At 38.7% G+C, this 22,074-nt stretch overlaps 2 protein-coding genes and 1 long non-coding RNA gene across 4 annotated transcripts in view; 2 read left to right on the forward strand and 1 right to left on the reverse strand.

The window, feature by feature from the left end:
* The first annotated feature begins 27 nt into the window (after positions 1–27).
* SUMO1 (small ubiquitin like modifier 1) lies at positions 28–9,203 on the forward strand. The gene is made up of 5 exons (XM_027461471.3): positions 28–184; positions 4,617–4,691; positions 5,818–5,895; positions 7,244–7,315; positions 8,330–9,203. The coding sequence occupies exons 1-5, from the start codon at positions 173–175 to the stop codon at positions 8,396–8,398; spliced, it is 306 nt and encodes a 101-aa protein (XP_027317272.1). The 5' UTR covers positions 28–172; the 3' UTR covers positions 8,399–9,203.
* Positions 576–17,433, reverse strand: LOC140002955 (uncharacterized). The gene is made up of 5 exons (XR_011810719.1): positions 17,338–17,433; positions 16,058–16,240; positions 14,118–14,276; positions 13,393–13,536; positions 576–710 (listed from the first exon to the last, which is right to left on the reverse strand). It is a non-coding gene; the product is annotated as an uncharacterized lncRNA (long non-coding RNA).
* A 42-nt stretch (positions 17,434–17,475) lies between these two features.
* The window catches only part of ALS2 (alsin Rho guanine nucleotide exchange factor ALS2), a 216,680-nt gene continuing 212,081 nt past the window's right edge, over positions 17,476–22,074 (forward strand). For both annotated transcript variants that reach the window (XM_072041083.1, XM_072041084.1), the window contains exons 1-2: positions 17,476–17,596; positions 18,377–18,492. The gene's annotated coding sequence lies outside the window, so the exon portion shown is untranslated. The remainder of the gene's footprint in view (positions 17,597–18,376; positions 18,493–22,074) is intronic.

Here is a 22,074-nt window from a genome sequence, read left to right on the forward strand (position 1 = left end):
CTTTCGTGGGCGGCGGGCGGGGAGGAGCCGTGGGGCGGCCGTGCGGGAAGTGAGCTCAGGCGCACAGGAAATCCCGCCCGCGCCGCGGCCTGTGTTTGCGCTGCGGGCAGAGAAAGGAGCCGAGCGCCTGCAGCGGCCCAGCCGAGCCTGCCGCACGCCCCGGGGCCGAGCCATGTCTGACCAGGTACGGCCGCCCCCGGCCCGGCCCGGGGAGCCCCGGGCGGAGGGGAAGGAGCGGCGGCGGGGGGCTGCACGGCCCCGGGGGGCGGCGGAGGAGCTGCCCGGCCGCCCCTTGCGAGCCGCGGGGCCGGGGGGGCTCCAGGGGGGGCGCCCCGCGCTCCGCCCTCGGTCTGCTCCTCGGATGGGGCCGGGGCAGCCCCGGCAGCGGGGCCGCGATGCGGAGCAGCCGCTTCCTTTCGCTTTCCGCTTCCCGGCCGTGCGGCAGGGCGCTGCTCCCTGGAGCTGGCCCGGCCTGCCAGCTGCTCCGTTTGCCTGGGGAGCGGAAAAGGAAGGGGAAGAACCCAAACCTTCCCCGCTCGGCATTGCCCACATCAAACCCCACCGAGACCCTGCCCTCTCTTCTCGTACCTCGCAGTGTTGCTTCCCAGGCAGGGGCGCGAAGAGTTGCTCGTACAGCGAGCTCCCGCCTCGCTCGGCACGGTGCACGCACAGCCCTTTGCTGTATCTGTGGCTTTAGGCTATGTGACCTGCTGGTGAAAAGTTAAAACAGCATTGAGTTTTAATTTGTGTTCTGTTTCACTTGATCTCTTCTATTGCTTTCAGATGGCAGTGGTTTTTTAATCTCTGTGACAGTTTGGATTTGGAAAAATCAATGTCAGTGTCTACAAATGTCTCCTGCAATGTTGTGAAGTCCGGAATAGTTCTAGTGCCTGGCAGGAAATGAAAAGTATCCAAAACAGTATATACTGTGTCTCCCTAGCAGAATAGCCTTGATACATTGTGACCCGTGAATAAAAACCACTGCCTTTACCTACTAGTGGTTTTCTTCCCCTGGTGCAGCTCTGTGGGTGAGGATGCTATTGTCTGTCTCTGCCCCCTGAGTGTGCAGCTATGAGCACAGCTTGTTGCTGAAACTGATTAGGGTGCTCTTCCTGTGTAGTGAAATGCACAAAAGTGGCTGCATGTGAAGAAATAGTAAATTCTGAACTAGATTTTGAAGGCTGGTCTTCACATGACCCGTTCTGTAGCGCTCTGCGTTTGTGAGCTAAGGCATGTTTTAACACATAGCTTCCATTAGGTAATGCCTTCTCCAGCCCAGTCCCGGTAAAACACATACATAACACATACATGCTTGCTCTCTGGAGCTGCTTGAAGTGTACAAAACTCACTGTATTTGTTGTCCTTTTTGAGTGCTTATCTTAAATGGCTTTGGTTAATGACCCTAATTTATGTATTTATTGGAGATAAGATAAACCTTATCATATATTGTATCACACTGTTGGGGGGACTGTGCAACAACAGCTAAACAGCTTCTGAAGCACCCATGAAATGTACAGTAATGCAGAACTGTTGGTCTTATTCCTTTGTTTATCAAGACCACTGGAATAATCAAACTGCCTACAATTGTTCATTGCTTACAGTTAATTCCACGTCCCCAAGGAAGACAGTTCTTAAGATGACACCATTTGTCCCTAGTTGTAATTTTGGCTTGTCCTTTTAGGTATAAATCAAGAAGTGCACTTGATTTAGTTACTTTGATTCCAATAGGAAATTAACTTTTTTTTTTGATAAAAGTACTTCTAAGAAGGACAAACTTCAAAGAACTCATAGCTGCTTGGTGGGATCTCGGCAGAGGAGAAAAAAAAAATCCCTGCTATGAAGAATCTTGGGCTGTTCTTGCTCTAATTGAATCTAGATGCAGGCATTTTTTCTTTTCATGTACAGCAAATACAGCACTATGTAATTTCTCATTCCTGTAACAAATGCAAGAGTTTATTTGCTAGGTTAGGAAGTGTGTTGTAATCTTATTCCTTTTATAATTTCGAGTTTAAAAGTTCTAAAGTATACTGAGTATGTTCTTTGTAAGTCTTAAACATTGAAGTTTAAGTACTCCAGAAAACTGGAGGAGGAAATCTGCAACCTACAACTTTACAATGCTTGTTTTGTGGTTTTGATAGCTGCAACAGCAAATACCTGGCACGCTCAGTGCATTTCATCCAATTTCATCAGATGTTTTAAGGTCGTTAGATTGGTGTTGATAGCAATGTGAGATAGTACTTCATGTTGTGCTCTTTAGGTTAAGCTGTGGCACAAAGCCTTTAAAACTTTAGGGATCTAATGTGAAGTTAGAACTTAGCATTGTGGTATTCCTGTGCTGTTTGTGTGGTGCTTTTCTCCATTTTTCATTTAATGTACATTTCATGATGCCCCAATAAACACTAGTTTTTTTCACAGTGTGAGTAAAAGTCTGGAGGTTGGCTTGTGGATTGTTTATCCAGGATTTTTTTAGCCAATGGTAGTAGTTTAGTAACTTGCTATCTCCTTGCTTTCTTTGTTCTTAAGTGTGTTTGTTTGTTTGGTTGTTTTTTTTGTTGCTGTTGTTACTGGCTTTACCATTTGGCATTGAATGGCAGTAGAGCTAGCACTGACAAAATGCAGGGAGCTGTTTCAGTCTTGATGGGTGTTGTGCTCTGGTTTCAAACCTTTTGTTTTTTTTAAAAAAAAGACTTTTTTGTCAATATTGGTTTTATCCAATTTCTCTTTTCCTGGAATTCTGTCTCTGCCCTGTTTTTTGTGGGTGAGAGGTTTCTGGGGCTTTAAACAAGCACCTTTATAGTGTGGTGTTTCAGAACTCTGATTCCCTCTACTTTTTCTACTGTTTGCAGCTTTCCGTATTAATTCTTAGTACTTACATTTTCTTTCCCTGAGAGTGGGGATCGAATATCTTACAAATCCCTCCTTTCCAGTTGTATTGGCCAGACGTGCTGTTATAGTAGTAATGATACTTTGTCATACCTTCTACAAGATGATGTGTTTGGGAGGGCTAAATGGGTGAATCTGTTACAATGCGTAGAAGTGCATAAACTATTACAAATACCTCTACTGTTAGGATAATGTGCTGCTGTGCAATTCAGTTCTTATGCAAAGGTAAACTAAGTGACTGATAGGAAATATCATATAAAAAGACAAGATGTTCTTATAAATTCTTCAAGTGATAGCAAAAAACAGGAGACAATTTGTTACATACTTTGCATCAGTAGAGATCTGAATCTTTCTGATTCCTTGAGGTTGGTAATTGTGCACGTAAAAATGCTGTCTGTGCAAGTTATCAAAACAGGTCTCAGGTTCTTGTTTTTTTTTTTTCCTCTGAGTCAGGACTGGAAGCCAGCATATCTTTATTCCTTAAAATAGTCCCATGAGATTAGAGTTCAGATATGATAGAAAGGGAAAACTTTGGGGAGCCTGGTTGCTGTTTACTCCTGAAGACTCCTTCCATGCTTCAAAAATTACTTGCTTGGAGACCTGAGAAGTGAGTGTTTAGTTTCTTGAAGGCTTGAGGTCAATTCTTGGTTTGAGCTGGAAAAGTAATACATCAGTCCCAGCAGTCCAGGTTGTGCCAGGTGGATATTTAAAAAAAAAAAAAATCAGGCCAGGTGGAGTTAATGGTATTTCTACATACTCAGCAAAAAAGCCACAGTTTAGGAAAACAGAAGCTTTAGGTACCTGTACATACTCTGTTTATTTTGTCTACTGTGATGATCAATAGAATGTAAAAGGTAGATCTGAAATATGATCAGCAGGATATCATTGTTTCTTGGGAGGTTTTTCATCAAGCACCATCTGGATCTGTGGCAGTGTCTGCGTAAGATCTCTTTGTGTTGTAACGGAATGTAACCAAAGGCCTCATCCAAAATATGCAGTGACAGGCAAGGAATACAGTTAATAGTGCCTGATTTTTGGCTTGTCTGATCTGTCAACAGTGAACATGAAAACTTTGATGTCCTTGATTTGTGCCTTAAAGAGTGTAACACTTAAACCAAGTTGAAGAACGTTAGTGCTTGAATTGTTGAATCAAACTTGCCTGTACAATTAATTCTTATCCTGGAAAGATATCAAAACATTGTAGTTCTTAGAAGTACAACTTTAACATTTAAGAATTAATCTCGTAACAAACATGCCAGAAGGATGCCGTTAATTGATGTTTTGTTGTCACAGGAGAAAAGGCAGCTCACCATCCTTTTGAAAGCAGTAACTGCTGTTGATGCGATTAGATGGAAAAATGTTTCACGGTTCACTCTTCACGCTGATACGGTGTCATAAGTGTTTTCTGTTTACTCGTGCTGTCCATTTTTGTCAAGTGTCTGAGTCTCTTGGTGCGTTTGCTATTTTTTTCTGGCTGTTTGATTAGGAGTTAGTATAAAAACATATTTCCAATTTCTGCATGTTATCTTTTCAAATGATCCTTCTCATGTTCTTTGTGTTTCTTCCATTTTAACTTCTTGCGTGCAGACAGCCTATGATAATTGTATGTTACTATTTTCACACACACAGGAAGTACCTTGAATAATTTGAATTTAATACAGCAGCCATCATATTGTCCAATGAAAATAAGTGTTGGATTTTGATTACAGATTTTTGAAATGTTTTGTTTTCAGGAAGCAAAGCCTTCAGCTGAGGACTTAGGAGATAAGAAAGAGGGGGAATACATTAAACTCAAAGTCATTGGGCAGGTGAGTGTTTACATAACTGACATTTGGTAGATGCTGTGAATTTCTGAGTTATAGAAATGAACAGATGGAAGTTAATACTTTCAGTTCTCCAATGCTGATCTTCCCCTCCAACCTCCAAAAAAAGCTATTTACCAGTTGCTGGCAATGTGTGTTAGCATACTCTTAGTTTCAGGTCTTTGGAGTTCATGTACCCTAACTATGAGGTCAACTCTCCTAGATAGGAGTAGAAAGAAGATTCTGTTGGTAGGCTTGTGGGTAATAAGTGGTGAATCACAAGTCTGAATTTAAGTTGTTTGAGTAGATGTCCAGATACTTCTTGAACACAATTCCTTCTCTGCAAAGAACCCCTAAATCATTTGATTCGACTCAGTTTTGTTTGTTAGAATACTGGTGTGGTTGCTAGGCTGTTGACTGGAGACAGATGACATAGAGTAGGGCTAACATAAACTAACTACTTGCTGGTTTAATCAGCAATGACAAGAACACGTTCAAAAGCTAAATGTGACCCACGAGATTTTTGTGCAAAGCCTTTCGTCATCTGTTTTATCTGTGGCCATTTTGACAGACGTAGTTATTCATACTTTATAGCTGGTAGAAAGGACTAAGGAATAATGAAACATAAGTTTTTGTTTTAGGTTAGTGTTATGTTGCCAAGTCAGCCTGTATCCTAACTTCTGGATAATTGCTGTAATTGATCAAGGTTTCACATATATTTGAAATGCAAGTTTTAACTTGTCTTTTGGAATCTTAAAGCAGAATTCCCTTGCACATGTAGGTTTGGATTTTCTATGAGTATCAGCTGGTTAAAGATGGGAGCACAGACTGAAACAAGTATGGTATTTAGTACTTTTAAATCCAAAGATGTCTGTAGTGAGCTGAAGGTTATGTTATGCCACCTGTTTTAAAATAGAACTTCCTGTGAAAGTAATTAATTCAGTGCATAATATGAACCTCTAGGATGACTTAGCCACTGAGGTATGCCCAGGGATAGTTAAAATTGTGTAATGAATGGTTAAACTGTTCAGTGCTAGTTTTATGTAAGTTTTTCTCAATGATGGTCTTAAAATGAATATAGATAAAATATGTAGTTACTAGAAAGAGTAACTTTTTTCTTTTCTGTTCTTAGGACAGCAGTGAAATTCACTTCAAGGTGAAAATGACAACGCACCTCAAGAAACTCAAAGAATCGTACTGTCAAAGACAGGTTTGTGAAACAATGATACTGAATATATAATGGCTGAGCCGAAGGTGTAGAAGTTACCTTTTAAAATGCCTAGACAGGAGTTTATAGTTACTTTAAAATCTTCCTGATTCAAATGAAATTCCCTTAAAGCTGTGGAAGACTGCAGCTTAAGATGAGGGCAGCCTTAGACACTGTTACTATCATTAATACGGTAATCAATTAATGCTGCCCATTATGCCCTAAATGGAAGAAATACACAATATTAATGGTTGATGTAGGTAACTACTGTTCCAGGACAATAACTGTAACTTCACTTCCAGGTTCTGTGGCAGATACTGTGGATTCACTGCTGCTATTTCCAGCAGCCCTGGCCTAGTTTGCCTCCAGCTTTGGGGATAGATGCCTTGTGCGGCCTTTCCTTGAGCACTTCTGTTTTAGTTCACTTTGTATATATTATATACGATTATATTCAGATATAATCGCATGAAATACTTTTTTATTTTAATACTTTGATACAAATTGAACTTGTCAATTCTGTAGGAATACCTTGTTCATGTTAGATTTTCAGTGTTTTTATGCTGATATCTGCATGCTGCTATATGGTTTGCTATCCTATTAGAGGAGAAAATAAAAGATTAAACACCAAATACTTGTAGCCACATATGAATTCTTAAAGTTGGGATTCATCAAAGAACTTGAGAACAGATACCGGAAATTATTCATGCAGGACACTGACTGATGGAAATGCATGTGTGTGGATTACTTTCGAGAAATACATGCTTCAACAGACACGGCTAAATCTGTCTCCTGGGCTGAATTCTGGAGAGTTGCTGTTTTTGCTATCAAGTAATCTTTCTCTTAGAGGAACCACCAACGTTTCTTCCAAATTAGCCAAGAGGGATTGTTGGAGCAGTGTGAAGAGCTTCTCCTTCCTTCCTATGAATTGTTATGCCTAAAAATTTGCAAGCAATACTTGAGATGTAATTGATGCCCAAAACAGGTCATATTTCACTTGGGTTTATGCTCATCAAGTAAGTGAAAGAAGAGGAAAAGGTGAGGTGTTCAGTTCACTTACTGAAGTATGGTATTCAGTTTTAATAGAGGTGCACTGTACAAAACAAAGATGAGGAAACTTCTCAGTTGCTGAGCTAGAACTCCAGTGCAACCTCAGAATAAACATGAGTTCAGCACTGTCATTCTCTTTGAGTCACTTAACAGTATACATGGGGGTAACAGAATAGCTGAGCTCCCTTTGTAACAGGAACTAATGCTTTCCTTTTTGGCTTTCACGTGTGGTGGTTTTATTGAAAACATTTTCTTATGAATATGTGCAAGTTTCAATTGATTTTTTTCTTGTGCATTTTTTTAGGGTGTTCCAATGAATTCACTCAGGTTTCTCTTCGAGGGTCAGAGAATTACTGATAATCATACCCCCAAGGAGGTGAGTTTCTGTCTGGAAAGTGTTGCATATACCAAGTTCACTGGAGAAACTAAACACAAAATTGGTTAGTCTATTTGTTCTGCTAGCCTGTTAATCTGATGGAAGATGTTTCTCTAAATACAGCCAACCTTCTTAGACTACATTTAGTCAAATGTAGTCTGACTATACTTGTCTGACTAGAATCTTTAAAAAGGTTGATACAAGGATTAGGAAAAAAACTTTAATTGGACCTACATGTGTAACATTCCCTCAGAAGGGAGGTGTAGTTACTTAACAGAGGAAAGAAGACTAAGGGAACTGGTAAATTGTTGAGATAAACCTTCAGTCTGACTTTGGAACAAACGTGTATTTAATTCGCATTGATTAGATGGAAGTGTAAGTAAACAGAAAATAGGTTACTTCTGCTGTCCAGTGACTTCTACTGATTGTAATGATAAATCAGGAAGAAAAAATGAATTACAATAATGAGCTTCTGGAACAAATTAGTCCAACTTGTGCACTGTGGAATTCAACAAATTATTTTCTTTAAAAGAACAGTTGTAAACAGGTTTTGAGTTGCAAGCTTTAGGTCTTAGCTGTATTGTGCTGTAGCAGTATGCTGTTTATAAGCCACGTGGCTACACAGCTGGTGCTACTATGCAGTACTATGCATACTGCACTATGCTGTTGGTTACATCCTTGTGCATCCATTACCCAAGAAGGGGTTAAGAGAAAAGTAGAGCTAGTTGCTTCCAAGCTGATGTGTACTGCTTCCCAAGTAGATTTAGATTCCACAGATAAGATTGTTGCTTTGAATTTGGGATGTGCTGAGATGTCTATGATTAAAGGAAAAAAAATAAAATAAAAATTGAGCGATGGATAGTGAAATATTAATTTAAAAAATTATCACCCCTTTGTCTTCTGTCAAATTATGATGCGACATCAGAACAAAGCATTGTATGGTTTGTCTAGGACCTGTTCTGAATTCAGTGCACCAGATTTATAACAATTGTGCTGTTTTTTCTGTTCTCACAGCTGGGGATGGAGGAGGAAGATGTGATTGAAGTTTATCAGGAACAGACGGGGGGTCACTCAACAGTTTAGATCCTTCTGTTTGCTTTCTTTCCCCTTAATCCTTTTTTATTTTTAAATAATAGTTCTTTTGTAATGTGGTGTTCAACACTGAATTGAAACTGGCACCCCATCTCTGGGAGTTTATTTTCAAGCGTCTGGTATTTTGAATTCTCGTGCTCATTATACACTATTGTTTCTGTTTTCATTGTGCTGAACTTTTGTGATCCAGCTGCAACCCTGCTCTCCTTTTCCCTCCTGCCCTCCCCTTTAGAAATACATGTACACACATGCATTTGTACGTTCACTAGGTTCGTGCATTTCAGGCACGAAGGTTGTAAGATCTGCCAGGTGGGCGAGTGTTCTTAATGACTTCCATATCTGCCCTGAAGTTTTGATGTGTGACTGTTTCACTCCTGGACTATAACTTTCAGTGCGAGATGAAGTTTTTCAGAACTAAACTGTGGAGAAATTCTGTATCCATAACTCAGAGCTATTTTGCTTAAATTGCGCTGATGGCCCAACGAAGAAGATCAGAGTTGGAAATGGAAAAGCTAGAACTGTTGTCATCTGTACGTTGCTCCAGAGATGGCTTTGCTGAAGACATAGAATTGAAAACCCTAATGATTCTTAAATCTTGTCGGAAGATCCCAGAAGCATTTTAACTTCATATAGGAATTAGTACATGCAGGTATTCATGCAAGGATGTTCGCAGCAGACAACTGGTGTTACTTTGACACTTTTGTTTGTACCTTTTGGCCTGGGACGTGGGTTTTGAATGGACATTGTCTGTACCAGCTTCATTTAAAATAAAAAACAAAAACAATTTTATAAACAATTTGCATTTTCTTTTCAAATGTTTGGAAATGAGTAAAAATGTAAAAAGTGGTGATTGGGGCATGCCTTTCTAGTACCTCTACACTGAAGGCAGAAAAAGTTGCACTCTGTAAGTATACCTCATATAAAAACACTTACTTTTTTCTACTTGCCCAAGTAAAATAACTGTTCTTGGTTTGCCAGGGACTCGTACTATTAGCTGTTTCTTGTCCTGTTAGGGAATATTCACATAGTTACGTACTGCTTCACTTCATGCACAAAGGTTAGGCTGAAAAAGGCAGCTTGGAAGGAAATACAAGGACTGTTTCTAATGTCTACATTTCATATGACTATGGTAACATTGTATAATTTCTCTGTGATGGATGATGTGGAAGTGTGAATATGGTACATGAGGCCTCACTGAGAGTCAACATATCAACTAGCTGGTTGCAGGTTCAAAATAGAGAACCTATAATGGGGAATGAAAGCTCAGAAGGTTATAAGCAAGGCAGCATAGAGAAGATTTCTTCACTCCCTGCTTCTGCTTTTCAGCAGATAGATGGGACTTGTTCCTGGCTTGATTTTTAAATAAAGTTCATTTAACATGAATTTGGCATTCATAAAGGCCCATTTTAGTGCTGGCATACTAGGAAGAAGTTACAGATAGGTTTTGAATGATCAAGCTTTTATGGTACTTGCTGTAAAATTATAAATGAATTTTAATTCTGGTGATTTGTCCTATTTCTGATCTAGTAATGCTTCTGTACCCGTAGTTGCACTAAGAAATTTTTTAAAGATTAATTTTTTTTGTCAGGAATGTTGGAATATGGGATTTTTCAAAGTATTTTATGTAAGTCAATTTTGGAGATGAGAAAGAATTGCTACTATGAGGTGCAGAGTAACGTAGCTTCTTTGGAATCATCTCTGATTGCTTTTTGAGAATACTAAATATATCTGCTTTGGGATACCAGAAATAAAACAGCCTATTGAGCACTATCAGATCATCTTTTAATTTAAATTTGTGTAACGATCTTGTTAGTAGGCTCATTCCCATTATCATTCTGCAAATTAGCAACAGGCACGGGGGGACAGTGGTTTACTTAAACTGAAAGTGGAGATGAGAACAGAATCCATTTCCACTGGGTTTGATGCCAGTGCTTCTGTTGCTGCACCAGCTTTCTTCAGTTCTTACTGTTCATTTTCCTCTTTCAAGTCTGTTTTTTATGCTCTTCCATATTAACTTCCTAGTTTTAAAGCACTGCTTGTCACTTTCTTAAGACTATGGAGGAGGGTTTCCTGCAGAGTGCTATTTCAGCTTCAGTGGGATGAAGCTCAAGGCTCAATTTTTCTTCTGTTGTGTAACCTTGTCCTGAAACACGTCTCCATAGAGTGGATATGGTACCAGTGGCAAACTGATTTAACCTCTTACTTACCAGTTATCAAGCCTTGAGGAACTAGTACCTGAGCAGAGCTGCTGGTCTAAAGCAGCATCTTTACAGTTAGAACTGTTGATGGGACAGAAATAACAAGAATACTGTACTCTGACTCAGATTAATATTGAGAGCTCCATATAAAATGAGAAGATGCACAAACTACTCATGCATTGGTATCTTTCTTAAGGAACTTCATTGTTTGGAAGTTGTACATTGAAATAAACCTGAATTTTGAAGTTGAGTGTACAAAGGCTGTTTTTTCACTTCTTTGGAAGAAGTAGTAATTCTCAAAGAATTCCTTTCTGAAAAGATGGTCCAGATTATTTCTAAACCATTCATGGATTTGAAGCTCATGACTGGAAGTCAGACTGGCCTTCATATGCTGCAGAAAAATAGAGAAAAGACTCTTCCTCCTGAAATTTTCTTTGATCTTCATTTATGTGCTTACCTAGATATTAGAAGAACTCAGTTCAGCTGCTGCTAACTGCTTCTGCTTGGTGTTGTTTGTGTTTTTTTTGTTTGTTTGTTTTTACTTTTAGAAACAAGTGATTGTCAGAGAATTAAACAATATTCACTGAGTCCGTTATGCACTAGAATATAGAAGCTAATATTTGCTTTAAATATTTCTAATTGTGAAGTTCATATATTTAATGTTCACTTTTATGCTGTATAGAAGCTGTATTGCTAAGTGCCGTGAAAGGTCAGGTTCCATGAAGATGTTCTTAAAGCTGCTATGTTTAAAGTGTTTATTCTCTTAAATATAAATATCTAAATTCAGCAAAATGAGATTTTGAAGTTAAATTTGTAAATGCTTGCAGATAGTGGACTTCAGTTATAATGTCAGATGATGCTGGCACTTGAAGTCTGTCAGAAATTTTGAATAACCACATGTTTAGAAGCACTAGAACTGTATACTACAGGATTTTTTTTGTTTGTTTTTTCCTGCTTGGAATTAGAATTATTTTTAGAGTACAATACTTATGTATCTGTGCTGAGCTGGGCATCTTCTGTATGTACTGTTTAATTATTGTTGTACAAGTAAATTTTCTCAAATGAGAAGATAAGCTTCTGAGACACCATACAGATAACTGTAGGAACAGTGCACATTGGAAGTAAACTGGCTTTGTTTTGCTTTTAGAACCAATACTTAATGTGTGTTTATTTCAACTGAAGTTCAACTTCAGCTTAAACAAATCTCAGAAATTGATTACTGTTCTCTATGGGAGACTTTCTACAGGAATGTTAATACAATTTAAATCTATAAATGTCATTTTTTTGTTAGATAATATTAGTGAAGCAGAAAATAAGGTGAACTTGCAATGAAGTTCTTAGCTTGCTACAGCTTGTCTTATAGTTGATAAAGAAAATTCTTCTGAAACAGTAACAAATTGATTGGTTTGGGTGTTTCTTTCCAAAGTCAGCACTAAGATCTTCATACCTTTTGTAAACTGATAGTTCTGGTTTTTTTCCTCTTAAAACTGAAGTGAACTGAAGAATCTACAATGAAGCAGCAAAGGATAAATGAAATGTATTCTGACACCTCAAGAGGTTGTAAAGGTTATCATGGTCTGTCTGGGTTCATTTCTGGTTGCTGTTAAAAACAGATGCTTTTACTTGTCTAATTTCTTGTCTATACAGACTATAGTTGCAGCTTGGGAAAACAGCTTAGGGAAGGAGAATAGCACTTGTCTGGTAAAGGAACATTGGTCTTTTGAATCAGGTTGGAACCTTCAAGTTGGAAGGCTTCAACTAAAAGAACTTACTGCAATGACAAATACCTGGCACCAAGCATTTATTTATTCTTTGGTATTGTTTTCTGGCCTAGCTCTTTCAAGCAGCTGAAAATAAAACCCATGGATGAGAACCATCTTGAGCTGGTAGCTTCTGTCAACAGTGCTTGTGGGAACTGCAGACACTGCTCCAGGTCTGCTCTTTGCCTGCAAACACCGTTAATTAAATGGGTTGAAGACACAGGTCAGACTTCCTCCTTGGATTAGAAAACTGGTGTTTTGACTCAAAATCTGCACGCTCAATAGGCTCATGGCTGGTTCACTGGCAGTTTCTTTGACTTTACCTATATGCAATAGTGCCTTTTGAGGCACTGAGCCTGGACAGGAGCGTGCAGTTAAAAAAAAAAAAAAAAAGCTTATAGCTTGTTGGCCAGTATGTTTTACTGTTACGACGTCATGAATAGAGCAGACAGAATATAGTTCCTGCTGCTCACCTGTAGTTATCATGTATCCTCTCATCTGTTGTAGTGCTTTGTGACTGAAAAGTTGATCTAGGATCCCTTTCAGAGAAGGAACTGTTTGCAGTGCTTTGGTATGCAATGTGTAAATTCCCAGCTTGTGTTCTGAGGTTCTGGTAGGAATGAGTTCTGGAAGCACGCTGTGTTGGAGTCTGCTCTGAAGGACTACATAAAGGTAATCATAATTTCAAGTGTAGAAAAATCTAATTGTGCTTTCTAGAGTGTAAATGGATGTTATTTGAATATTTAAACTATATAAGCAAATTGCTGGTGGAATTAAGGGAAATATTGGAAAAAAATGGTTAAATAGCAAAAGAATTACGTTATGTCTTGGAGCTTATATTGAAGGTAGCATAAGTTACTCCTGGATGGTGCTCTTCAATGTGAACTATGCTGTTTGGAGTCTTGACTAAGTAACTATTATTGCATATTTTGCCACTAAGTATATAAATACACTATTATTACTAAGAAAAGAAAGTAACTTCACTTTCTGTATGATAGCTACACACCTGATTGAAAGCTGTGCTTACCTAGTGTCTTTTTTCATCTGTTCCTTAGCCTCGTATGTTGCCTACTCTTCCTGGTGTCTTCTCCAAGTGTTCTGCTATTACCACCGGCTGCTGGCATTCCTCTTCTAACCACTTTGCTCCTTCTTTGTCTGCATTTTTCTGCATCTTAAAAACAGATCACCAACAGCTATTGGTTACTCACATGCTTCCTATTTAGGAAATGTTTTTTCATCAATTACAAATGAAAATAATGCTGGAATAATCACATTAAAAGTATTTAAAATCTCAAAAACAGGAATTTGTCTTGGAATTATTCCTGAATCACATAATTTAACTGCATTTATTTTGTTTCTTTAATCTGGTATTTAATATCTGGATTTTCAAGCCTTTCTCTACAAACACCTTTTAGAAGTAGAATCATTCTTGAAGTGTCTAGCTACCAGGACTGGGGCTTTCAGAAAATATATCAAATATATGGAGAACATCAAATTAAGATGTAGCATTAATATTTTTGTTGCTAGCATCTTGTACTATTGCATCATAGCCAAGCTGTAGAATTTTTTCAGGCTGCAGGGACTGTGGAAGAGGTAACTTACCACCATCTCTAACAGGAGCAGCAGAAGTGCTGCAAATTTGGGACTTAGTGTCAAAGGAATTGCATGGTAAAGGCACAAAATTGCCTCTACTAAAAATGATCTTTTCAGACAAATTATCTGCAGTTCAGGTAAGTATTAGCCAAAGACTACCTGCTTTGTCATGTTGCTCTAGCTGTCTTCTGGAACTGCAGAAACTTCCTGTGATAATCCCTCTGCTGCCAAATGTATTCTGATGGCTTTTCTCAAATCGTGCTTTCTTTGCTGCCACCTCTTCCTGGCACCTCCACTCTTCTAATTTGTTTCTGTAACCTAAAACATAAATGATTATTAATTGCTGTAGTAACCTTGAGTTTGCTGAACAATCTTGGCAGAACAAGTTCTTAGCATGAAAAGCTAAACAGATAACCTAAATAAAGGACAGAGAGATTGTAATAAAGAGACAACAGGTGCTAGTTAGTGATACTTAGCATATGTCTGGTTGTTTCTGCAAATTAGTATTTTTTTAAAACATATTGTGTACCTTCTACCATCTGTAAGGGGGAAAGGTGAAAACCTGAATTATAAGTCTTAGCTGCATGCTTTTGGCAAGCATATGAGAGATGACAAAGATGGGGTTACAAGTATATTGTTTACATGAGACAAAGATATGGAGACAAGGGATGGAGGAAAGCACAGAGACAGCTATGTAAAGTACAGGGAACAAGAGCTGTGAGATAAAAGTAAAGCATAGCTTTGTGAAACAAGAACAAGCCTGGAACAGGAAGAAACCTAGAACAAGAATCCGAAAGATGTGCTGGATAAGACTTAGATGTAAACAGAATGGTAGTCCAAATAGTCTCTTTGCAGGAAGATTCATACTAAGAGTAAGGAGCATAAAGAAAGTCAAAGACACTAATGATGAGAATTAATAATCTCCTTATTTTGGGCACAAGAACTTAAGGAGAATCAAACTCAGGTATTTTGCTTTACTGACTAACGCTTAAGATCATGGTCCAAACTGATTCGGGGTTCTCAGTTTTTCAGTCTGGCAGTTTGACTTGAATGTCTACTTGCTTTTCCCCACTTAAATTGGGTATGGCCACTAATCTCCAAAAATGCTTACCAAGTCAGGTTTGTCCATCGGTTTCAACCATGTGATTTAATAGAAGATAATACAAAGCAAAAGATGCTACTTCTATAAACCTGTTTCTTTTATAAATGCCCATGATGAGAGAATATCCCTATTGAGTGTTCAGTCACTTCTAGGTATAATGTAACTCTTGAAAATACCAAAGGAGGTCGCTGTTTTCCCCAATAAATACTTTTTCTATATAGAGAGAGGAGAGAGAAAATACAGAAGCAAGCAAAAAGATGATGTTAGAAGTGTTATCTGCTGTTTTGTATAAGCAGAATGTTTCAAAAGGTGAACATAAATGTGGTAATTGTTTTACCAGGGCTTGTTTCTGTTATTGATGTTTCTCAGTTTTGCCCTTACTTTTTATGTAAATCTATGGCTGCAGAGGTAACAAGCAAAAATTGCTCTTAGTGTGTTTTTGTAGTATAAAAAAATTTGTGTCATTAAGAAGGAACCTGCATTACTATGAGATAGTTTTGGTGCTGTCTGGAAAATATATAGTCTTCATGAAATCACTAAGCTGGGTACAATTGGCTGAAAAAATAAATTCATGACCAATAGTGCTTCACTGACAACACTAATTTTTCACTAATGTCTTGGAAAATAATTTTAGGACAGTCTCAGATTGATAACTAATGGATGAAGTTTTTGAAAATAAGTTCAAGAAAATACTAAATTTAGTAAAAAATAAAAATAGTGCACTGCTAAAAGATGCAGCTTTATGTATGGACAAATTTCAGATTAAAATACTTGTTCTCCTCTAGATTGGAATTTGTCTGTGTTCACTAGATCAGTTTGACTCCTTCACACTTATGTTCTATTAGTCTTCTATTAGATAGTGCTTGGTTATGTGTGTTTCTTCATGCTGGAACACTGAAAGGTTTGGATGCATTTTTGGCTGACAAAAAAGGAAAGACTACAGTAGTCTTGTTATCATTCACATATTCCCTTTTTGAATTAGAACTTTGTCACTAACCACATATCCTCTGTTCTTTTTCCAAATTTTCTGTTTCTTTTTCCATTTCTTCCTGATGCTCTTTTTTTTTTTTTTTTTTCTCATTCCTTCCTTTTCCCTCCACTTGTAGCTGCCTTTTTTTCTGCCTTCTTTTGCTCTTTTTTCCTGAGGAGATCTCTACTCTTGCCATTTTCCATGAGGAATCTGAAAAGGAATATAATTCATATGCTTAGAGCTAGCAGATAAATCATAATTCATAGAATGTCATTAATACTCAAAGTTATTGAAATATGTGCTTTATGTACTTTTTGAAGTAGTTTTTGACTTGTGGGATTCTTCCTTTGTGGTTGCTGTGGTGAACAGTGCCTGTTTTCTATGTTGAGTGCATGTTCTATTATTTTTCTTCCTGTACATACTCACCTTCATGATACCTGATGACTTTTACGCATTTCCTAGTATTTCATGTCCCAATATATTGCTGTTTAAGCTGTATTTTCTGAACCTCTAGGTTTGTATTTTTCCTTGTATTTTTTTTCCACATGTCTTGAAGTTATTAGGGAGCAAGCACAGGGGTTTTATTTAGTCACAGAAAATAATGATGTTTTGAGGAAACAAGTGAAGTTTTAAAATAAGCCTAAAATTCTGATGTCAGAGGACCAATGCAGTGAAATCAGAACAATATGAACAGCCAGTGTTACAGAACCCATTTCTGAAGCTCTGAGCTAGGACACAGGATCTGGGGAAAGAACCTGTATCAGTGGAAGCAAGGCTGGGGTCCCTAATGCTGAAGGGAGGACTGTACCAGGTCATTTAACTGGTCTTACAGTGATGCTTCAGGGAGCCTCCCTGTCCTCCCACCATGGCTCTAGTCACTAGTGCTTCTCAGTGAAGAAAACTTTTCCAGAATTTACAGTTATTTAAGATGCTGCTCTGAAGCATATCTAATTATCCTTTTAACATCAGTCTGTGCTGTCCCTTTATGAGAAGGCATAGAGGAGCTACTTCCATTTCCTAGCTCTTTTAAGAGTGGTCTTAAAAATTTGACAGGGAGCATAGCTTTGCACCTGCCTGGCTGGAGGAGGTCAGCTGGGTGAGGTGAAGGACTGTTATGTTCTACCTGTCCTTGGGGAGGACGTAAGGGTGCAGGCTGCTTGGAGCTGGGGCTTGTCTGGGCTCACTTGCTGCTCCTCATGAGGTACTTGCTGCCCTCATCTGCTGAAACATGACTTTTATTTTTTTTTTTTTTTTTAACGTTAACCTGCCAGAAAGCCTCCATGAGTGGCAGCTTCTCCCACACCTACCTGTGTGGATAACGCCTGGGCAAATAAATAAGCCTGCTGCTTGAGGAGGAGGGAGGGAGCCCTTCGCGCGGCACCCCTGAGGTAAAGCCAGCGGCGGGGCTGACGGAGCTGTGCTGAGGGGGCCGTGAGGCGGGAAACCGCCCCTGAGGGGCGGGGCCGCTCCCTCCCCTTGTGCCGGGCCTGTGGCACGCTGAGGGGGCGGCCATTTTGTGGTGGCGAGGGCTGGGGGCAGCGGAGCTGTGGCGCTGTGTGGGAGCAGGTAAGGCCGCACTAAATAGCCCTTGGTTTTGTGTTTTCGTCATGAAGGAGGAGTTTAAGTGTATGTAAGCACCGATGAGTGCCATTTCTCGACTGCTGGTTGAGGTGACTGTTGGAGGCGAGTGGCCTGAACCAGGTGATCGGGAGGTTCTGTCCTCCTCAGAAGAGCAGGCAGGCTGCACACTGCTGTGTGACTCGGCTGGGCCTCCTCCCCTCTCCCCTGTTGTCGCTTTCTTCCACTTTGTGCCTTTGCCACACAGGCACTTTTCATCCCCACATTTCTCTTCTGATTTTTTCCTGGGAAAAACACAAGACTTTCCAAACCAAATCACTATTGAAGTGGTATATATTGATCCGGGCAGTAAGTTTTTGAATACTCTGGTGATTGCTTCTTCAGACTACAAACATTTTAGAGGTAAATCTGTTCTATTAATGTGTTCATTTTTATGTAATATTTTTGTCAGAGAGGAATGTGTCACGTTGTTAATAGGATGAAAATACTGTTTTCATGTAATCCTAGGTATGAGAATTTGCTCTGTCTTATAACTTTGTGACTCTTAGGAAAAAAAAATCACTTGATTTTTGTTCTTTTTGCCCATGTTTTGTTCTTTATTCCACCTGAGTTAATCGAATATACCAAGAATCTTACGGTCAATCTTCACTTATGGTGGGAAAGATGCAACAAATCATCGGGACTGTAATGAACATCCAAAAAAAAGGAGGGGGGAGGAGGATGTTAAGAAAGCTATTAATTTTTAATAAATCATCTTGTCCTAGTTAGCTGTTCTGCTGCTCTGACTGCTCTCCGATGTGCTGAGGCTTACACTTACCTGCCTTCTGAAGACAAATCGTAGAAGACCATGATAGCTAGCAGAGGGAAGCTGGAATATGAGACCGGTGAGTTTTGAGCTTCAGGCTATCTCTGGCCTCATGGTTAACCTCACACAAGTTTTGACTGTCTCTCTGTACAGTGTAAGAGGGCTCCACAAAATTCAACTTTATTTCTAGGTACCACCCTAATGCAGACAGGTGTGCCTAAATAACCTCAGCCTGTTTGTTGTAAACATACACTCAAGTAGATGTACTTAAGGATTTTCTGCTTCACTAGTGTGGTCTAGAGAAGAAAAAAAATTATCATGTCTACTTAATACAACTAATGATCCTTGACTTTTGACTTAAAAATATATATATTGTACTTTGTATAGTTATGATATTTCTGACCATTGGTGATGATTGATGTATGTTACTTGAGGCTTAATAATTGAATTACTTTTAATAGAAGTTCATCATTACTATTCACCAGAAAAAATTCCTGAAGACATGAATTTTCCTTTGTCTTTGATCTTGTAAGCAACTGCTAAACAAAAGCCTGGAAATAAAGTTGTCTGAATCCCTCCCTTTCATTCTGTTTTGTAGTAATGGATTATAATATCTTATTCCTCTATATACCCGTGCTATATGTCCCATTGAAATCATTAGAAAAATGCATGCACTGTTCAGGAAGATGCTAAAAGACCAGCTTTTGTTCATTAACCTTATGTACAACTAATTCTGCATCGTGGTGTTGTCTGTATTTATAGCTGCCTTTTTTTTTTTTTTTTTTGAGTTTTGAATGCTGGATCTACCTTTGTCAGATTGTCCGAAGTTCTATATGGCTTTTGTCTCTGCAGCACCCCTATTCTAGAAATTGTATGTGCTTTTATGTGGTGATAAGGGGTACTGATTAATCTCCTGGCAAACAGCAATTGCTCAGATTCTTGTACCACTTCTGTTGCTTCAAAAGCATTGCTTGTAAGAGAAAATCAGTATTTCTACACTAGGACTTCACTAGAATGGCCACAGACCACAGTTGTATCCCAGCTGAAATGTGTTCCTGTGCTACTGGGTCTGCAAGTTGTGCATGAGAACCTGAAGAGTGAAGATAACTTCAAGTTGTGCGTACTTACTGATGATAAATTGGAGGAAAAGATGAAGGAAGCTATTTTCCTCCATAAATCAGTTTGGTTTATTTTTTAGCATAAATCCTGATGTCTGCTGATTAAATAAAGAATTGCTGTGTGGTTGTTGGGTTTTATTTTCGCCTTGTATTGCCCCGTATTATCTACTGTTGATGAAACTGTTCCTGAGGTTTCTTTTAATATAGATGTTTACTGTGCACAGGGACCCACCTATTTCACTTTGCCCAAAGACCAGTTGTTAGATCAGTGCGGGGAAAGCAGAACATGCTTTTTACCAGGCCTGAAGTGTTTTCCACTGCTGCAGCTGTATTTTCCAGTTGTCCCTATGAAGGGATTATAAGGAAGAACAGTGTTCTACCGTTAATCAGGTGTCTGTGCATGGATGAGTCATGTATGTACATGTCTCACTTAACAGTTTTCTGCATATGATTTGATCTACAAGCGAGTGAATGTTATGCTACCTTAACTTTATACTGATGATATGAAGCAATCTGTAGCACAAGCCCAACAGTGCTTACTGTGTTGCATTCTGAGTTTGAACCATAATTAGAAGTGGTCCCTAAGGTAAGTACATAGCCCTTCCTGGAGAAGGGACAGGAAATTTTGTTGCCACAGGACGTGCAATATCAAAGCTTCTGCGAACTCCTTTTTTTAAATCTGCAATTAGGAAAGTTTCTCTTCTTTTCTGTTACTGTTTTTCAGAGTTACTTGTTTTTATTCCAGACTTCTTTCTGTATTTTGTGATGGCTGGAAGATTTCAAAAGACCTGATCCAGATTCAGGCTCTAAATCCTGTTTTTAAAAATAAAAAAGGGAAATTGAGAGAGCAACAACAGAATTAACCATCAAAATTTAAACTGTTGATTCAAAAAAAAAAAAAAGTATAGGTAAATCTTGATTGAAGTTCTGCCTTAACTTCAACATGTTTTTCACAATTGTAAACCCTGAAACTTCGGAATAATGTCAGTACTACATAATGAATAGCTCATACAGTTGTAATGGCCCTAGCAGGTAGCTGCTTCTCTCCTTGGAGATCACTTGTCTCTTCATTACAGAGGCTGGCAAGTCCCATTCTCTTAAGGTGCAATGAAGATCCAGACTCATTCGTAGATGCCTTGCATATTTAATAGTGGTTAGTATTTTAATAATTGTTACATTTAATGTAATTCATTCAAAGATCTTGAAGTATGTTAGAAGATGGTCTGATTTATTTTTTTTGTTTGTTTTAGTAGTGACATGAACCCATAGGTTCCAGTGACTTTAGCAACAGCAGTAAGTGCTTATTTTTTGTAGCTTAATCCTCATAGAAAACTTATATTACACATTTAAATGACTGACTTCTGCATGAATGTTCTGTGAAGACTTGTTTGGAATATATTTTCTGAAAATGACTCTAAGAGGTGCATTTGTAAAACTACAGCATAAAAAAAAGCTTCACTTTGCTTCTTGTCTTGTGGTGAATTGATCTAGAGCAGGCAGTTGATTTTGAGAGGTGTGACCTAAATGCAAGGATTTTGTTTAAGTGTGCGCTCTCATGGCACACTGCTCTTTTTACAAGAATATCAGAGTAGTCAAAAAAAAAAAAAAGCTCATTCTGAGCATGAAATATAATTAGAGCTTAACAAAAATAATTACATAAAACAATTTTATTTGAGTGAGGGGTAAGGCCAAAAACTTTGTTATTCTAGTTGGATATTTTTGTTTTATTTTATCTTGCCTTTAGAGACTGCTGCTTTGAGGTAGTTTCCTATAAATTCTACTGAAGCCCCTCTCCTTGGGCTTGCTTACTATAAATAAAAGCTGATAGACTTGTCAAGGCCTAGACTGAGAGCAGTCTGTGTTATCGGACTTATCCCTGTGATTCTGGAGTCCCTGGTACTTAGCATTGTATCAGTCAGAAACCCAGCTTAGCTGGTGTTTAAGACTAATACATAGCTGTCTTGTATGACTCAAATAGCATAAAGGCCTGCAGAATTTAACTACCTGGTTTTCTGCAATCACCATACATCTTGTTTCTGGTAATGTGTTTTCTGTGTAACTTGTTAGTTTTCCTTTAACACCCATCTAGTCTGGAGTGCGTGGTTATGTCTTTAATTTGAGTGAATCGATACGTACCTGAACAACAAACTTCATGTAGCCTTTTAGTTTTTCACAGTCCTGTTTTAAAGCAGTCTCATCACGCAGAAAGCACTTTCACACCAATAGACAGGATGTTAGTGAAGTGCAGTGGATGGGGACCTGTTTATTTACTATGAAGAATGGGAATAATTAAATGAAACTTAAAAGTGCAAAACCTCCCACTTGAAGCGTGTTCTTCCCGAGGAGACAAGGCCAGACACAGGGCAGAAAGTGTGCATCAAGTCAAGCACAGTCAACTTGTCCATGGGGGTGACTGTTCTGCTGTATTCCACACTGGTGCAACCTCACTCAACACTGTGTGGCTTTGGTCATGACATTATAAGAAGGACATAAAACATTTAGCCTCCAAAGGAGTGTTATGAAGATGACGAAGGGTCTAGAGG

The sequence above is a fragment of the Anas platyrhynchos genome, chromosome 7 (assembly GCF_047663525.1).
Source record: "Anas platyrhynchos isolate ZD024472 breed Pekin duck chromosome 7, IASCAAS_PekinDuck_T2T, whole genome shotgun sequence".
Lineage (NCBI taxonomy): Eukaryota > Metazoa > Chordata > Aves > Anseriformes > Anatidae > Anas > Anas platyrhynchos.

Excerpts from the sequence above, each read along its gene's own strand:
- SUMO1 (XM_027461471.3), top strand. Across the intron at positions 4,692-5,817 it reads AACTCAAAGTCATTGGGCAG|GACAGCAGTGAAATTCACTT; the intron begins GTGAGTGTTTAC and ends TTCTGTTCTTAG. Across the intron at positions 7,316-8,329 it reads ATAATCATACCCCCAAGGAG|CTGGGGATGGAGGAGGAAGA; the intron begins GTGAGTTTCTGT and ends CTGTTCTCACAG.